The 14,675-nt window shown below is 42.0% G+C and overlaps 1 protein-coding gene across 1 annotated transcript; it reads right to left on the bottom strand.

Moving 5' to 3' along the window:
* Positions 1-517: 517 nt before the first annotated feature.
* MANSC1 (MANSC domain containing 1) lies at positions 518-14,567 on the bottom strand. Its single transcript, XM_008592890.1, has 4 exons — positions 14,475-14,567; positions 10,012-10,332; positions 6,493-6,633; positions 518-1,519 (listed from the first exon to the last, which is right to left on the bottom strand). The coding sequence occupies exons 2-4, from the start codon at positions 10,232-10,234 to the stop codon at positions 591-593; spliced, it is 1,293 nt and encodes a 430-aa protein (XP_008591112.1). The 5' UTR covers positions 10,235-10,332; positions 14,475-14,567; the 3' UTR covers positions 518-590.
* Between the last annotated feature and the right edge of the window lie 108 nt (positions 14,568-14,675).

The raw sequence follows: 14,675 nt of genomic DNA, 5'->3' as shown, positions 1-14,675 counted from the left end.
CTGCCCTCTAGTGCTCACTGCATGAAGTTCTCATCTGAAGTCCACGTTTATCTCTAAAAACCCTGTTGACACCTGCAAGAGACCAAACTTCTTGTTTCGCACATAAGCAAACTGAAGTCCAGAGAGGAGGTGTAAAACCGACCCACGCAGTCTTCTGGACTTTTAGTTACCCCTCCTGGGACTTGTCTGGCAAACTCTCTTTCTCATAAGCACTTCTCAGAAATTTCAATAACTAACTGATAAAAATTATAGCATATTGGGCCGGCCCGGTGGTGCACTGGACAGTGCGCCACTTGGGAAGCGCGGCAGTGCTCCCGCCCGAGGGTTCAGATCCCACATACGGACCGGTTCTCGCTCACTGGCTGAGCGAGGCGCGGGAGCAACACCGAGGTTTGCAATCCCGTTGCCGGTCCCCGGTCCGGTACGGGGGCAACACTGAGGGTTGCGATCCATTGCTGGACACGGAAAAAAGACAAAAGACAAAAAAAAAAAAAAAATACAATCTCATGCTAAGATCAGCAAGTCAGCAGAAACTCACTGCATTTGGGCTTCTAATTACTAAATGAATTAAGAGACATCTAGTTGCTTCCTTAGATGTCGACATAGATCCCATTGATCAAATAATCAAGCCTCGAATAACGTTTCCTGTGCAGAGATTCTGAGAGCATCCTACCCAAGAGGACAAGGCCCACCACCAAGAACAGGACACCAAAGAGCAGGGTCCCAGTGAGAAGCCACTTTTCAAATGGAAGTCCATGCTGGGTTTCTGGAACGCTATTCAGGGAGGCGCTGCCTGCACTACCCTTCCCATTTTCCCAGGAAGCAGTTTTATTCATAGTGGAAGACGCCACATTTGACAAAGAAAGTGTAGCACGGTTATGCACATCCGTGTTCAAAGTCAGGTTAGAGACTTCTCTAAAGGGCTCCATTGCTGGGGTGCCTTTCAAGTCTGTAGGTGGCTGAAAGATGGTAGTTGGAACTGTTGTTGTAGTCACCTCTTGGGATGTAATCATAGCACGTGCAAAAATTGTAGAAACGAGGGCTGTGGGAGGCTGAGAAGGGCTGGTGGTTACAGGTGGAGCTGCAGTGGCCGGATGTGGTGGAGAAGTCCCAGAAGGTCTCACTGAAGCACTGGCAGGTAGAAGACCTGCAGGCTTTGGAGCAGCAGAGACAGTACGTAAAGAAGCAACAGCCACTGCAGTTGGGAATGTGACATTTTCAGGCAGCAGATGAGCTGCTTCTTGTTCGGAGGAAAACTGTGAACTCTGAGAGTGGCCTTTTTCTTTATAAACAGGGAACTGGGTACTTGCATGGTCAATCTTGAATAGTTTCTCCAAATGATCTGAGGATCCAGACTTCTGAGAAAATGTACCTCTCCATGAGACATCAGTGGGCTTGGAATAACCCGCTGGAAGAGGGGCTGAGAAAGTGACTGCCTGGGAAGACTGGCCATGTAAGAGGGCATCTTCTTGGGCTGACCCTTGGCTTGGCAAATCAGTTCTGGTCAAAGACGGAAAATCTGAAAACATAAGAAAATAAAAGGAAGATTTAAATATTTCCATGTCCAGGTAGTTTAAAAAATACAAACATATCTGCTTGTTCAGTAGATTCCCGAACTGTTGATACTTGATATTCCATTGAAATGTGTGCAAAATGGAAAAATACAAATTGCTGAATCAGAATCTGCTGACACTGCTTCTCCACCAGATGCTGTGGTCTATTTCTAGAGTGATGGGACAGAAGAGAAATGCCTGGAGGAGAATCAGGCAAATTAAGGAAGGGGGAGCAGCAAAGCAGGGAAGGAGGAGCTAGCACAGGAGAAGCAGGTTCAGGAAAATGGGGATGGCCAGGGGCTGGGTGACATGGCAGGAGGAGGACCAGCAGGGGCCACGCTGGTGTGAGGCTTGAGCTGCTGCAGATATGCCAGCTGGGAAGCAAGTAATCACCAGGAGAGCTTCCATAGTGGGGCGTGGGGCAGCCAGGAAAGTGGAAGCCTTGGGAAAATGAGGCCATGGAGTCAGGAGGGGGCAGAATCTCTGTGATGTCCCTTTGACAGGGTTGAGGCTTTGACCAGCAGCAGGAGGAGGAGGAGATTGGAGTTCTGGTGTCCCCTGAGGGCATTGAGACCAAGGTGGCAGCAGAAGGTTGATGGTGCTTTCCAACCAAAACACAGGGACATATGGTTCCAGCACTGCACTCACAGGAGTGAGGCTATCTGGGAGATTTCACTTTGACTCTCAAAGATGAGAACTTTAGAGCCAGTGTCTTAGGTTATGAGGATGATAGGACCTCTAGTTGAAATCATGACAGCCACATTGCAGAGCAGAAAGCCACGCGGTCTCGATTCCTACTGAGGAGAAACTAGCCACAGATCCTGCTCGTAATTGAGAAAGCTTAGCGTTTTGTTCTTGGTGACACACACCGTCTATCACAACTCAAACTGGAAAGACTTGTTAAAGCAATCAGGTGCAGGGAATGATCATTTGGATTGCTCTGTGGGACTCTGCTCCTTGGCTAACCGATTAGCTTAGATCAGAACTGTAGAAAATACAGGAAAGAAGCAGAGACATTTCCCTGCATCAACTGGCTCTCTCTCTCCTGCTCTGTCTGCCCTTCCTTCCTCAACTACCCTCCATGCCAGTTTCTAACCTAGACCTCACTCTCCTCTCTCCTAACAGATCCAGAGGCCACTCAAATTTGTAATATCTTGTGACTACTCTCTAAGCCTCACACTACCTCTAAGATGCCCTTCAGAAGAGCCACTTATTAACCCATCTAGGACAGGGATCAGCAAACAATGGCCCCATGGACAAATCTGGCCTGCCAGCTGTCCTTGGATGGTGTGCAGATTGGAAATGGTTTCTACATTTTTATGTTTAAAAAATACCTGAAGATGAAGAATATTTTGTGACACATGAAAAGTGTGTGAAATTCAAATTTCAGTGTCTGTAAATAAATCTTTATCAGCACACAACCATGTTCATTTGTTTACGTTGTCTGTGGCTGCTTTCTCACTATAAGGAGAGACATGAGTAGGTATGACAAATTGTGTGTGGCCCACAAAGACTAAAATGCTGGCCTGAAAAGCCTAAAGTACTATTTGGCCCTTGACAGAAAAAGCTGGCGGACACCTGCCCTAGGATTGTAGTACTCTAATCAAAATAGAATTTGTATGCACAAAGTTCCTTTTTCCTCCAACGATGCTGAAGAACAGAGTTTTGGCTACAGGTGACATCACATTCTTAGCATCATATGACATAAACAGCATCTACAGTTTTAGGTAGGATCACATATTTATGGGCTGGCCAGTTAGCTCAGTTGGTTAGAGGGCAGTGTTATAACACCAAGGTCTGAGGGCTTGGATCCCCATACCAGCCAGCCACCAAAAAAAAAAAAAAGAAGTCAGATATGTTAAAAAAGAAGACTCAACATATTCCATTTTAAAATTAGAAGAAAAAAAAAAGAAAAGACTATTTAACTAACTGCTTTGTATGTGAAATCAGAACCTAAATAAGGCTATTGACAAGAATGACCAAACAGCTGTTTTCTTTCTCAGGCATGCAAGCTCATAAATAGAGCAAAGCTGGGGCTAGTCCCATTTCTTGATAAGATTCATCTATTGGCAAACATTCTAGAACTAACTACACAGGGATCCTCTACACCTGCTCGTTTATCTCGCTCACTGACGTTTACCATTGAGGTGTGGTGCTTGCTGTCACTCATGCAGAGATGAGCCACCGTGGGAGCTGGGAAACAGCCCTGTGCCCTCCACTCCTTTTTTGAGTTTCATTTTCAAGCAACATCACTGAGTCAGAAAATGGGGACTGACTATTACTTGGAAACCAGCTGAGCAAACAGACTCTCAATTTATTCTATTTCTGAATTCTCCTATTCTTTCAGTCCTTAGTAGAAAAGACATACCATAAAGCTGCAAGAAAAAAAGATTAAGCGATGCCAAGCTGCAATGGTTTTATAGAATGAACACAGTCCACTGTCATCTTGCAAACTTTCAGTCTGTATACATTAGTCAATTGGTTACAGGAAAAAGAGTTCCTCTGGAAACAAAGCACCCAGCAGACACCTATAATTAATTTCTCTCTGAACAGGATGCAGATAAATCATTTTTAAGGTAATCTCAATCCATCAGTGTGTAATTCATAAACAGAATTACAAATACACGTTGTACACACCCAGTAGATATAAACAGTCTTCTGCCTACTATGTCCAGGGTTGGTGCCACTTTACCCAGATGTCTATCAACCTGCTCTGTGCTGATGACGCCCCCTGGTGGCTTCCACAAGAACTGTTGGATTCTAACTCCGTGACTTCACACATATCCTTAAAAGGTTTATGCACATGCCAACCAAGTTCTCTTTCCTTGCGTTTCCTCTTTTATGCATGCATTATAAAAGCGATAACACTACAGAAGTATTAGGAAAATTAGAAAACAAATTTGCCTATAATTTCTATCATCATATCCCAGCAACAGATTATTTATACAAATAATCTGTGCTTCATGCTCCTATGTAAGGGAACGTTCGATACATCAGATTTCCCTGGCTCATGAACAAAACTCAAACACAGTCTCACCCAGGGAACACAGCAGAGTCAGCACCCTGGCAGTATCTTTCCCCAAAGTACCTCAAACTTAACACATCCAAGACACAACCCTTGATTCCTCTCCATCTCCCAACCCTAAAACTGCATCCCCCAAATTTTCCCCAACTCAGGAAATGGTGCCACCATCCATCCAGATGCTCAAGTCAAAAACTAGGACTCAGCCTAAATGCTTCTCTTTCCCTGGTTCCCCACGTCCAGGCCACCAGCAAGTCCTGTCAACTCTACCTTTGGAACAGCCCATACGTCTACTCCCCTCCCCGTCTCCTCTACCATCTCACTGGTCCACAATGCCATCCTTCACCTGGACCCTATGAATGCCTCCTAACCAGTCTTTCTGTTTCCCCCTCACTGCTGCGGCATTATTCATTCCCAAGGGAGCCATCACGTGAGCTTTGAGAAATCACCTTTAAAACACCACGTAATACGCCTGCTTAAAAACTTCCAGCAGCTTGCCATCACACACCTAACATAAAAACTCCCTTCCCGGGCTTACAAAGTTTTATGTGATCTGGCCCTCCCTGCCTTTTCTGCATACCGCTCTCTGCAAAGTTCACTAAGCATGAGTCAGCTGCGATTGCAGCTGGAGCAAACACTCCAAAACCAGTCTGCCTGAGGACCTGGGGCCTGGAAGTTCTCCCCCTCGTGCTCCTTGCTGCTCTGATCTCAGTTTAGGGTTTACCTCTTCACAGATCATCACCTAATTGAGAGGATCCACTCAGTGATTATCTGTTACATTGTCCTATCTCAGTTCTCTGCATAGCACCTCTGAGTATATTTTTCTTCATTATTTATTTATTATGGTTATTGTCTCTCTCCCCTAAAACATAAGTCCCCAAAGTGAGAACTTTGTTTCTCCTGTTTAGTGTTGCATCCTTAGGGTGTAAAAAGTGCTTGGCACATAGGAGATGCTAAATAATATTTGTTATTTATTGAATAAATGAAAAAATAGAATAATATTAATAATCAAGACTGTAATGATAAAAACTTTCTGAAACTTTTTTTTTTTTTTTGTCTTTTTCGTGACCGGTAAGGGGATCACAACCCTTGGTGTGGTGTCACCTGCACCGTGCTCAGCCAGTGAGTGCACCGGCCATTCCTATATAGGATCCGAACCCACGGCGGGAGTGTCGCTGCGCTCCCAGTGCTGCACTCTCCCGAGTGCACCATGGGGCTGGCCCCTGAGACTTAAATAAAAGGAAATTTGACACTGAAAGTATTTCAACCTGCAAAATAAACAAGCCAAAATCTCAGCAAGACATAGCCAAGTAATTATGTAATTAATTTTTTTAGCTATTTATTTTCTGTATTCTGAACTCATACATAAATTCCATGAGCATGGAGACTGTATTTCCAGTGCTTTGCACAGAATCTAGCACATGGTAGATGTTCAATAAGTATTTCTTGAGTGAATTTCCCTCCAAGTCTAGACAATAAAATCTAATGAGTTTGATTTCAGATGATATGATTATAAAAGAGTGGGAACTTAATAACAAATATACTAGAATTTTATATATTCACATGGTTCTTAACCCTTTCAAAACAGTCACCCTGGAGACCTGTATACTTACTCCAGCATTGTTGACACTGTTCTAAAGAGGTGCTTCACAAATGTTTCATAAAAAGTCTCTGTGCCTTTTATCATATGAAGGTAAAAATAAAAACAAAACAACTACTATCATGCAGAGGGCTTTCACTGAAAATCAGATTTTGATATAATACATTGAATTTCAAATCATGAGATTTTCTGGTGTGTCTCAATATCTGTGCCCCTTTTGGTGGTTTTATTTAGACTCTTCTGTAGGAAGTCTTTCACATAAACCATATCCCTAAATAATTCCCATCGCAGAAGAGAAAGAATAATGCTTCTATTACCTCTAATTATCCTGTAACTCATAAGGCCCTTTGCTGGTTTCAGTGGACAGGCTTCCTCACTGGGACAGAAAAATAGGTAGCAGTTGGGTTGTCTTGTTGTTTTGCGCGTGTCGAAGATCATCAGGTTACATGCTTTATCCCCTGCAATGAAAGGTTTCATAAGAATGATTTTGAAACAGGATTTTCTGAAGAGTAAAGCAAGCTGGAAGAACCTCGTTTATTCCAGCGTCCAACACAAACACCTCTGTCCATTTTGTTCGCTTGCTTGCTGACTGCTGAATCATTTCCTTTTCCTTACTTTAGTCGCTTAAAGCAATTTAAAAAGACAAATGGGTTTAAAAATCTGAGTTATGATAATCTTTGGCAAAACCAGCTTTTAATAGTAAATTTAATTCTATAGAAACAAGCCTTCTATTTGCTAAAATATCCATCAAATACACGTAGAAATACTGACTTTGCAGTCTTTACGCAACTTATAGCTGAGCTGGGCCTTAAGAAATGGCTCTAAACCTAACTATGTCTCATCATGGCCTAGAGCTGGTTTTGTCCTTGGTCTGGTGCAGTCGCGTGTCTTGGCCCGTGACCCTTGAAGGATCAGCCTACCCTTGGTCAGGTTGAAGGTTAAGGGGCATATAGGCTAATTATTGAAAACACATGCTCTGCCAACCATCACCACCCCTTCTGCTCAGGCAGTGGTCAGGGATCAACCCCAGCTCCCTGGATGGGAAGGAAGACGTCGCCTCTGCAGGCATCTCATCATGCCATCTCTCCACTGCCTAGGACAGGTACTCCCACTTTTCCTTTTTCAACAATGTGATAGCTGCAAAGCTATTCTTTTTGGTACTTAGGTAAAGGGGAGGGTCCATAAGCCCCCCAAATTGTACGGAAAATTTTGTGTCCTTTGTCTTTATGTGCATTGTTCTAGAGACCACGGCTAACATCAAATTATCAAAGTGCCTTTTGAACCCGAAACAGTTAAAAACCATTCCTTGATAAATGAGGAAAACAATTTGAGACCCATTAACTGAGATCCACGGGTGCCTTTGCTTACAGTGGAGCAGTTGCAGTATACAGGGCTCCCCATGTTGCCAGAAATATCCACACTGACATCATCCAGTCCTGTTTGCAAGTGATGCTTCTGTTTCACATAAATGCCAACATTGAAAGAAAAACTAGAAATTTAAATTAAATGTCTGTAATTTCCATAAATTACTCCCATAAAAAACACGCTGCTCAATTTGAGACAATTAAAGGGATTTTTCCTCCTGACACCTAGTATGTGGTGTCTTTTCCACATCAGTTCTCCAATTCTCCAACAATAACCATACATCCTACAATTCAATTCAATTCTGACACTAACAACCCAGAGTTAGCATCAGACTCCATGGGTTTAACTGCTCAGTCCCTGATGGAGTTTGGATGTGTCGTCCCCTCCAAAACTCATGTGGAAATTTGATCCCCAATGTGGCAGTGTTGGAAACTGATTGAGTCATGGGGGCGGATCCCTCATGAATGGATTAATGCTCTCCCTGGGGGAGGGGGGATTAATGAGTGAGTTCTCCCTCTATTTGCTCCCGCGAGAGCTCGTTGCTTAAAAAGACCCTGGCACCTTCTCTCTCTCTCTTGCTTCCTGTCACCATGTGATCTGCCTGTACCCACCGGCTCCCTGCCACTTTCCGCCATAAGTAGAAGCAGCCTGAGGCCCACACCAGATGCAGCTGTCCCAGAATTGTGAGCCAAATAAACCTCTTTTCCTTATAAATTACCCAGTCTCAGGTAATTCTGTTATAGCAACACAAAACAGACTAAAACAGTCCCACAAAAGTGCCCTCACTTCAGAAGCCAGTAGCAAGTATCGGGTCTCCAGGTTACCCACACTTCTGTCCAACTTGACTACAAATTCAGGGGTTTCCCAAATCCCCCCCCCCCGCAGTTTTGATAATTTACTAGAATGACTCACAGAACTCAGGAAAATGCTGTACTTACTTATTACAGTTTATTATAAAGGGTATAAATAAACAGCCAGATGCAGAGGCATATAGGGTGATGTCTAGACCCTCTATCCCTGTAGAATTGGGGTGCACCACCCTCCTGGCACATGGATGTGTTCACCGACTTGGAAACTCCCCAAACTCCATCACTTAGAGGTTTCTAGGAAGGCTTCATTACATAGGCAGGACTGATTAAGTCATTGGCCACTGTGATTGAACTCAATCTCCAGCCTGTCTGTCCCCCAACCCCCAGGTGAGGGGGTGGGACTGAAAGTTCAAGCTTCTAATCAAGGCTTGATCTTCCTGGTGACTAGCTCCCATTCAGAAGCTATCTAGGGGCTTCTCAAGAGTAGCCCCATTAGTACAAACTCAGGTATGGCTGAAGAGGGCTCATTATGAATAACAAAAGATGTGCTCTTATCATTCAGGAAATTGCAAGGCTCTGTAACAGGAACTGGGGACAAAGACTAAAAATGTATATATATATTCTTTATTACACTACAACCATTACAGAAAAAAAAGGCAGTAAAGATCTAAGAGTAAACATCTGATTTAGTTGGCTAGTATGTCAAGTAAGAATCATTGGTCCAGTGTTCACTAGCTCTTCCTGGGCTCCTTGGTGGCAAGGACTTGTCCCTCTTATTGTTTTATCTCTAGCACCTAGCAAGGTGTTAGGTGCTCAATAAGTTTAATTTCTTTTATTTAGAGAATTAGGACAGGGTCATAAGCAAAACTGAAAAACGACCACTGTTTTACTTACATTTATAATTCTCTTCAGATTTAAAGCCTGAAATATGCAAAGGTATGGTCAAACCTAGGGGCCTCAGTTTCCTTCTATGTCATGTGTATGGGTCAGACTAAACAACTCCCCACCCCTCTAGAGTCCCGGAAGCTGCAGTTATCTAGTGGTCAGTGTAAACTTATTACAGTTATCTAGTGGTAAGTGTATACCCTTTATAATAAACTGTAATATTATAAATAATAGTTATTATATTATACAGTTTTATATTATTATAAATAATAATACAGTTATTATTATTAACTTCTTGACTTCTTGACTCAGCCTATATCACCATGAAGTGGAGGTTTTTTGCTTTCACTGAAAATCGAATACTGATTTTCCCAGGGGAGGAGCTAAAAATTTTATTTTTTGTCTCACCTCAATTTCTCTGTTTCCACGTTCTTTGTGATATCACACTGTATTCCAATACTGCATGATGATGGCAACTAAGCATTTAAATAGAATTTTTCTTTTCAAATATTCTAGATGTCTGTCAGGAAATAATATCAGTGGTTCTCAACCTTTTTTCTACCCAGGCACCTGAGGGATATATGCACACACTCATCAGTAACTTTGACCCAGCTTAGGGGCAAGGAGGGCACACTCGTAGAAAATTCCCCAGTGGACTTTGTGTCCCACATTTCTACACCATTGAGAATCACTGGTATAAATTATTCAGCCACATCCACCAGCTACTTAAGTCACAAAACACACGGAATGAAGGGTTGCCAAGGAACTATTATTTACCTGATATATTTCTTGTCGAACAGCAAGAATGAATGCAGTGCTCTTGAGTTAATGTATGTATGGGCTCATTGCCTCTGATTCCCTTAGAAAGAGATGACTGGATGTCAATGATAACATCTTCTAGACTCTTGGTGAGGCAATTCTGACTGCTGGACAGCCTTAGGGTCAGGAAAAAAATTATCATCAAAGTGTAAATCAAGCTCCTTTCTTCCCTGAAGAGCATTTTGAATTTTAGTTCTCTTGATCTTCAAAGATTAAGGATGACCCTCCCTCTGGTGTTACTTTCCTTTAAGAAGATTGCACAAATGATGGAATTTCTCTCTAGAATAAAAATAGAAAATCATCAATTAGTTATTTGTCTTAAAACAAACCAGGAAAGAAATGTTCTATTTCAAGTCAATGAAAACAGCCCATGTACAATTTAGAGAAGGACAGAAATCAGCAAGTATTTTTTGTTCATTTCAATTTTAGTATATTTGAGACAACCTTTCATTAAAAGCTTGGCAAAGAACTAATAAGCACAAACACTTATACCATCCCATCAATGCATAAAAGCTGACAGTGTCTATAAAGGAAAAGGTATAAACAGTTAGGCCTGCCTCTGAGTTCTAGAAACCCTCCTTTTCTTGGATCTCCTAACCAGGGGGAGAGAGGACAAAAATCTCTAGTCATTGATGAAGCAGTGATAATAGGTTTGGGCATCTATTTCCTTTCTCAGTAACAACAACTAGCATTTTTAAATCATCTGCCAGGTGGTAGGCATTGTGCTAAGCAATTTACATGTGTTACCCTCTTTAATCCTTGTATCACCCTTGCAAAAAAAGCTATTATTTTCCTCATTTTATAGATGAGAAAACTGAGGAAAGCTTTCTCATTGCTGCCTCTCCTTGTCAAACCAGAGGCAGATAACACTAATAATTTAATTGCAGGAATTAGTCAGCAGGGTGAATATTCTGGCTCAACTGAAGGAAAGTTTAGGAACAGGTGTTCTTTTTGATATCCATAAAAATACAAAAGTCACACTATGTATAACACCAACTCCATTGGTAAGCTGATTCTTTTAGGAAAAAATAAATGTTAAATTGGCAAGGCAATACCAGAAGCTATCCGTGCCCACCCACCCCCACATTTATTGAATGATAGCTTAGAACAGAATTACTGCTTCTTAACCTTTTTTTGGGTTAAGAATCCCTTTGGTAGTCTGAGGAAGCTTAGGATCTCTTCTGAGACATGTTTTAAATGCATAAAATAAAATTACAAAGAAAGCCAGTTATAGATCTAAATAAATGGAGAGATATTCCATGTTCAGGGATAGGAAGACTCAATATTGGGAAGATGTCAGTTCTTCCCAACTTGATCTATAGATTCAATACAGTCCTAATCAAAATCTCAGCAAGTAACCTGGTGGATATCTACAAACTGACTTTAAAGTTTACATGGAAATGCAAAAAGACCTAGAATAGCCAACACAATAATACTTAAGAAGAACAAAGTTGGAGGACTGACAGCACCTGACTTCAATATTCACTATAATCAAAGAAGTGTGGTACTGGCAAAAGAAAAGACAAGTAGATCAATGTAACAGAATAGTAAGCCCAGAAACAGACCCACACAAATCAAGTCTACTGATCCTTAACAAAGGAGCAAAGGCAATTCAATGGAGAAAAGATGTTTCCATAAACGGTGCTGAAACAACTGGACATCCACATGCGGGAAAAAAAAAAAAAACCTAAACACAGACCTTACTCCTTTCACAAAAATTAACTCAAAATGGATCACAGACCTAAATATAAAATGAAAAACTAGGGCCGGCCTGTGGCTCACTCGGGAGAGTGCGGTGCTGATAACACCAAGGCCACAGGTTCAGATCCTATATAGGGATGGCCGGTTAGCTAACTTGGGAGAGCGTGGTGCTGACGACACCAAGTCAAGGGTTAAGATCCCCTTACTGGTCATCTTTTAAATAAATAAATAAAATGAAAAACTATAAAATTCCTACAAGATAACATAGGAGAATATCTTTGTGTCTTTAGATTAGTCAAACACCAAAAGCATAATACACGAAAGAAAAAAATTGATAAACTGTACTTCATTAAAATTAAAAACTTCCGCTCTACAAAAGACACTGTTAAGAGAATGAAAAGATAAGCCACAGGCTTGGAAAAAATATCTGTAAAGCACATATCTGATAAAGGACTGGTATCTAAAATACACAAAGAATTCTTAGAATTCAACAATGAGAAAGCACAAGACTCAAAAATGGGCTAAAGATCTGAAAAAATCTTACCCAAGGAGATATACATATGACAAATAAGCATACGAAAAGGTGTTCGACATCATATGTCACTAAGGAATTGCAAATTCAAAGGATAAGAATTTGTCTCCTTAGGATGACAACGCGGAACCACTGCACACCTATCAGAATTGCTAAAATCCAAAAACATGACAATACCAAATGCTGACAAGGATATGGAGTAACAGGAACTCTCATTCATTGCCAGTGGGAATGCAAAATGGAAGGATGCACTTTGGAAGAGGTTTGGCAGTTCCTTTCAGAGCTAAATATGGTCTTACCATACAACTCAGCCATCGTCCTCCTACACGTTTACCCAAGTGAGTTGAAAACTTACGTCTACACAAAAACCTGCACATGTTTGTAATAGCTTCATTCATAATTGACAAAACTGGATGTAACCAAAATGTCCCTCAATAGGTGAATGGATAAACAAAATGAGATACATCCATACAATGGAATATTATTCAGCTATAAAAAGAAACGAATTATCAAACCACAAGAAGACAGAGAAACTCTAATTGCATACTGCTAAGTATAAGAAGCCCGTCTGGACAGGTATGATCCCATCTACACGACATTCAGAAAACCCAAACTACAGAGATAGTAAAAAGATCAGTGGTTACCAGGAGAAGAAGGGAAAAGGATGAAAAAGGGGATTTTTAGGGCAGTGAAACTGTCTGTATGATATGTAATGGTGGACACATGTCATTGTACATTTGTCAAAACCCACAGAACTGTGAAACACAGAGTGAACCCTTATGTGAACCATGGACTTTAGTTAGTAAAAAACAACAATAAAAAGTAAAGAAACAAAACCAAACCAGTATATGGTAATAGAGCAGAAGTCTAATACCTTCATTGCTGTTATGTCCAACTTCTGTATACAATAAAATAGTAAGTAACGTTTATTATTTCACGCATGTCGGTCTCTATGCTAAACACTTTACACATATCATGTCATTTAATACAAGAATCCTAATGAGACAGATCACATTATTATCCCCATTTTCAGTTAAAAGAAAAAATAAAAACAGTTGTGTGATATAATACGTGCTTCTTTAACAACCTATTAAGTAACAAGTGGTGTATCTAATAACTGCCATGATTTTGAAGAACTGTTGAGTGTAAATAATATTTTGAGGTATGTGCATGATATGAAAATATCTTTGATTTCTACTGGTGGCAAATTACAGCTACCACAGATAGCTGTGGCTTTTGCCTACATTCTTCTCGAAGAAAATGCTACATTTCAGTTCGAGGTTAGTGAAATAATAAAATTTTCCACCCAAGTTCACAGACTCCCTGAATTTTGTCCATGGACACCTTGGGTATCATGAACTCCCCAGGTTAGGAATCCTGACACAAGTTACTTATGCTGCCACATTTTGCAAGCCTCTTTTCTAGTCCCAGGGAAACAAAAAGAGAAAAACCAGGTCAATACTTTACTTTGAATGGATTCTGATATGGTCTCTGCTCGACCTCTTGCAAAGAAACCTGCACTATGCAAGGAGACGGGGAAGGAGCTGTTGCCAGGCTGCTGCGTCTCTACAGCGCCTGCACTGCAGGAGTCCTACTAGGTAAAGATACTCCACTCTTAGGTTTATTAACTCTTCTAATCCATGATGATTTGGGCCTTAAAAGTTCCAAGTCGAGCTGAATCCTGCTGAAAGATAAGGGAGAAAGGATACAGGTGGGAGGAAGAAGCACCGGAGCTTAACGCTGCTCACCAGAGTCGCTAAATCTTACTTGCAGTAACTACGATGCTATACTCAAACTCGCGTTTCAGATATTGGAAATCATTTTACTCACAGCATAATCTAATTTGTCAAGATGCTTACAGCCGTTCACACACAAACACACCCGACAGAGTATCAGATGACTAACAGGTTCAGTAATGAATACAGGAGACAAACCAGACAACAACAACAAAAAAAGAAAGAAAGAAAAATTTCCCTTCCTTTGAGGAAATGAATGCTGCTCACTGAACGATTTTCTGCCTCTCCTTAGGATGACAACGCGGAACCGGTGACGAACGTTTGTCCCTGCCTGGCGATCCCCTTTGGGACACCGCAGGGACCCGAGGGTGGCGGGGCCTGGGCCTCTGGAAAGCAGGGGAGCTGCTCTCTGCAGGCGGCGGGTCTGCGGGGCAGGGCGGAGACGCCTTTACCTGGCAGCGAGAGGACCGCGGGGTCCCTGTCGCCCCCCGGGTACGAGGACGGCTCCGTCACGCTGGCGACCAGGGCCGGCGGATCCGCGCCAGGGTCGCGGCGGGGACAGCGGGGGATGCTCTGCAGCTCCCGCACCGGCCGGCGGGTTGTGGTTAGCAAGTTCCTGCTTCCGTTGCAGCCACCGAAAGTTTGCCGGGGGG

The sequence above is a fragment of the Galeopterus variegatus genome, unplaced genomic scaffold (assembly GCF_000696425.1).
Source record: "Galeopterus variegatus unplaced genomic scaffold, G_variegatus-3.0.2 Scaffold8440, whole genome shotgun sequence".
Taxonomy (NCBI): domain Eukaryota; kingdom Metazoa; phylum Chordata; class Mammalia; order Dermoptera; family Cynocephalidae; genus Galeopterus; species Galeopterus variegatus.
This window is presented reverse-complemented; position numbering and strand designations above follow the sequence as displayed.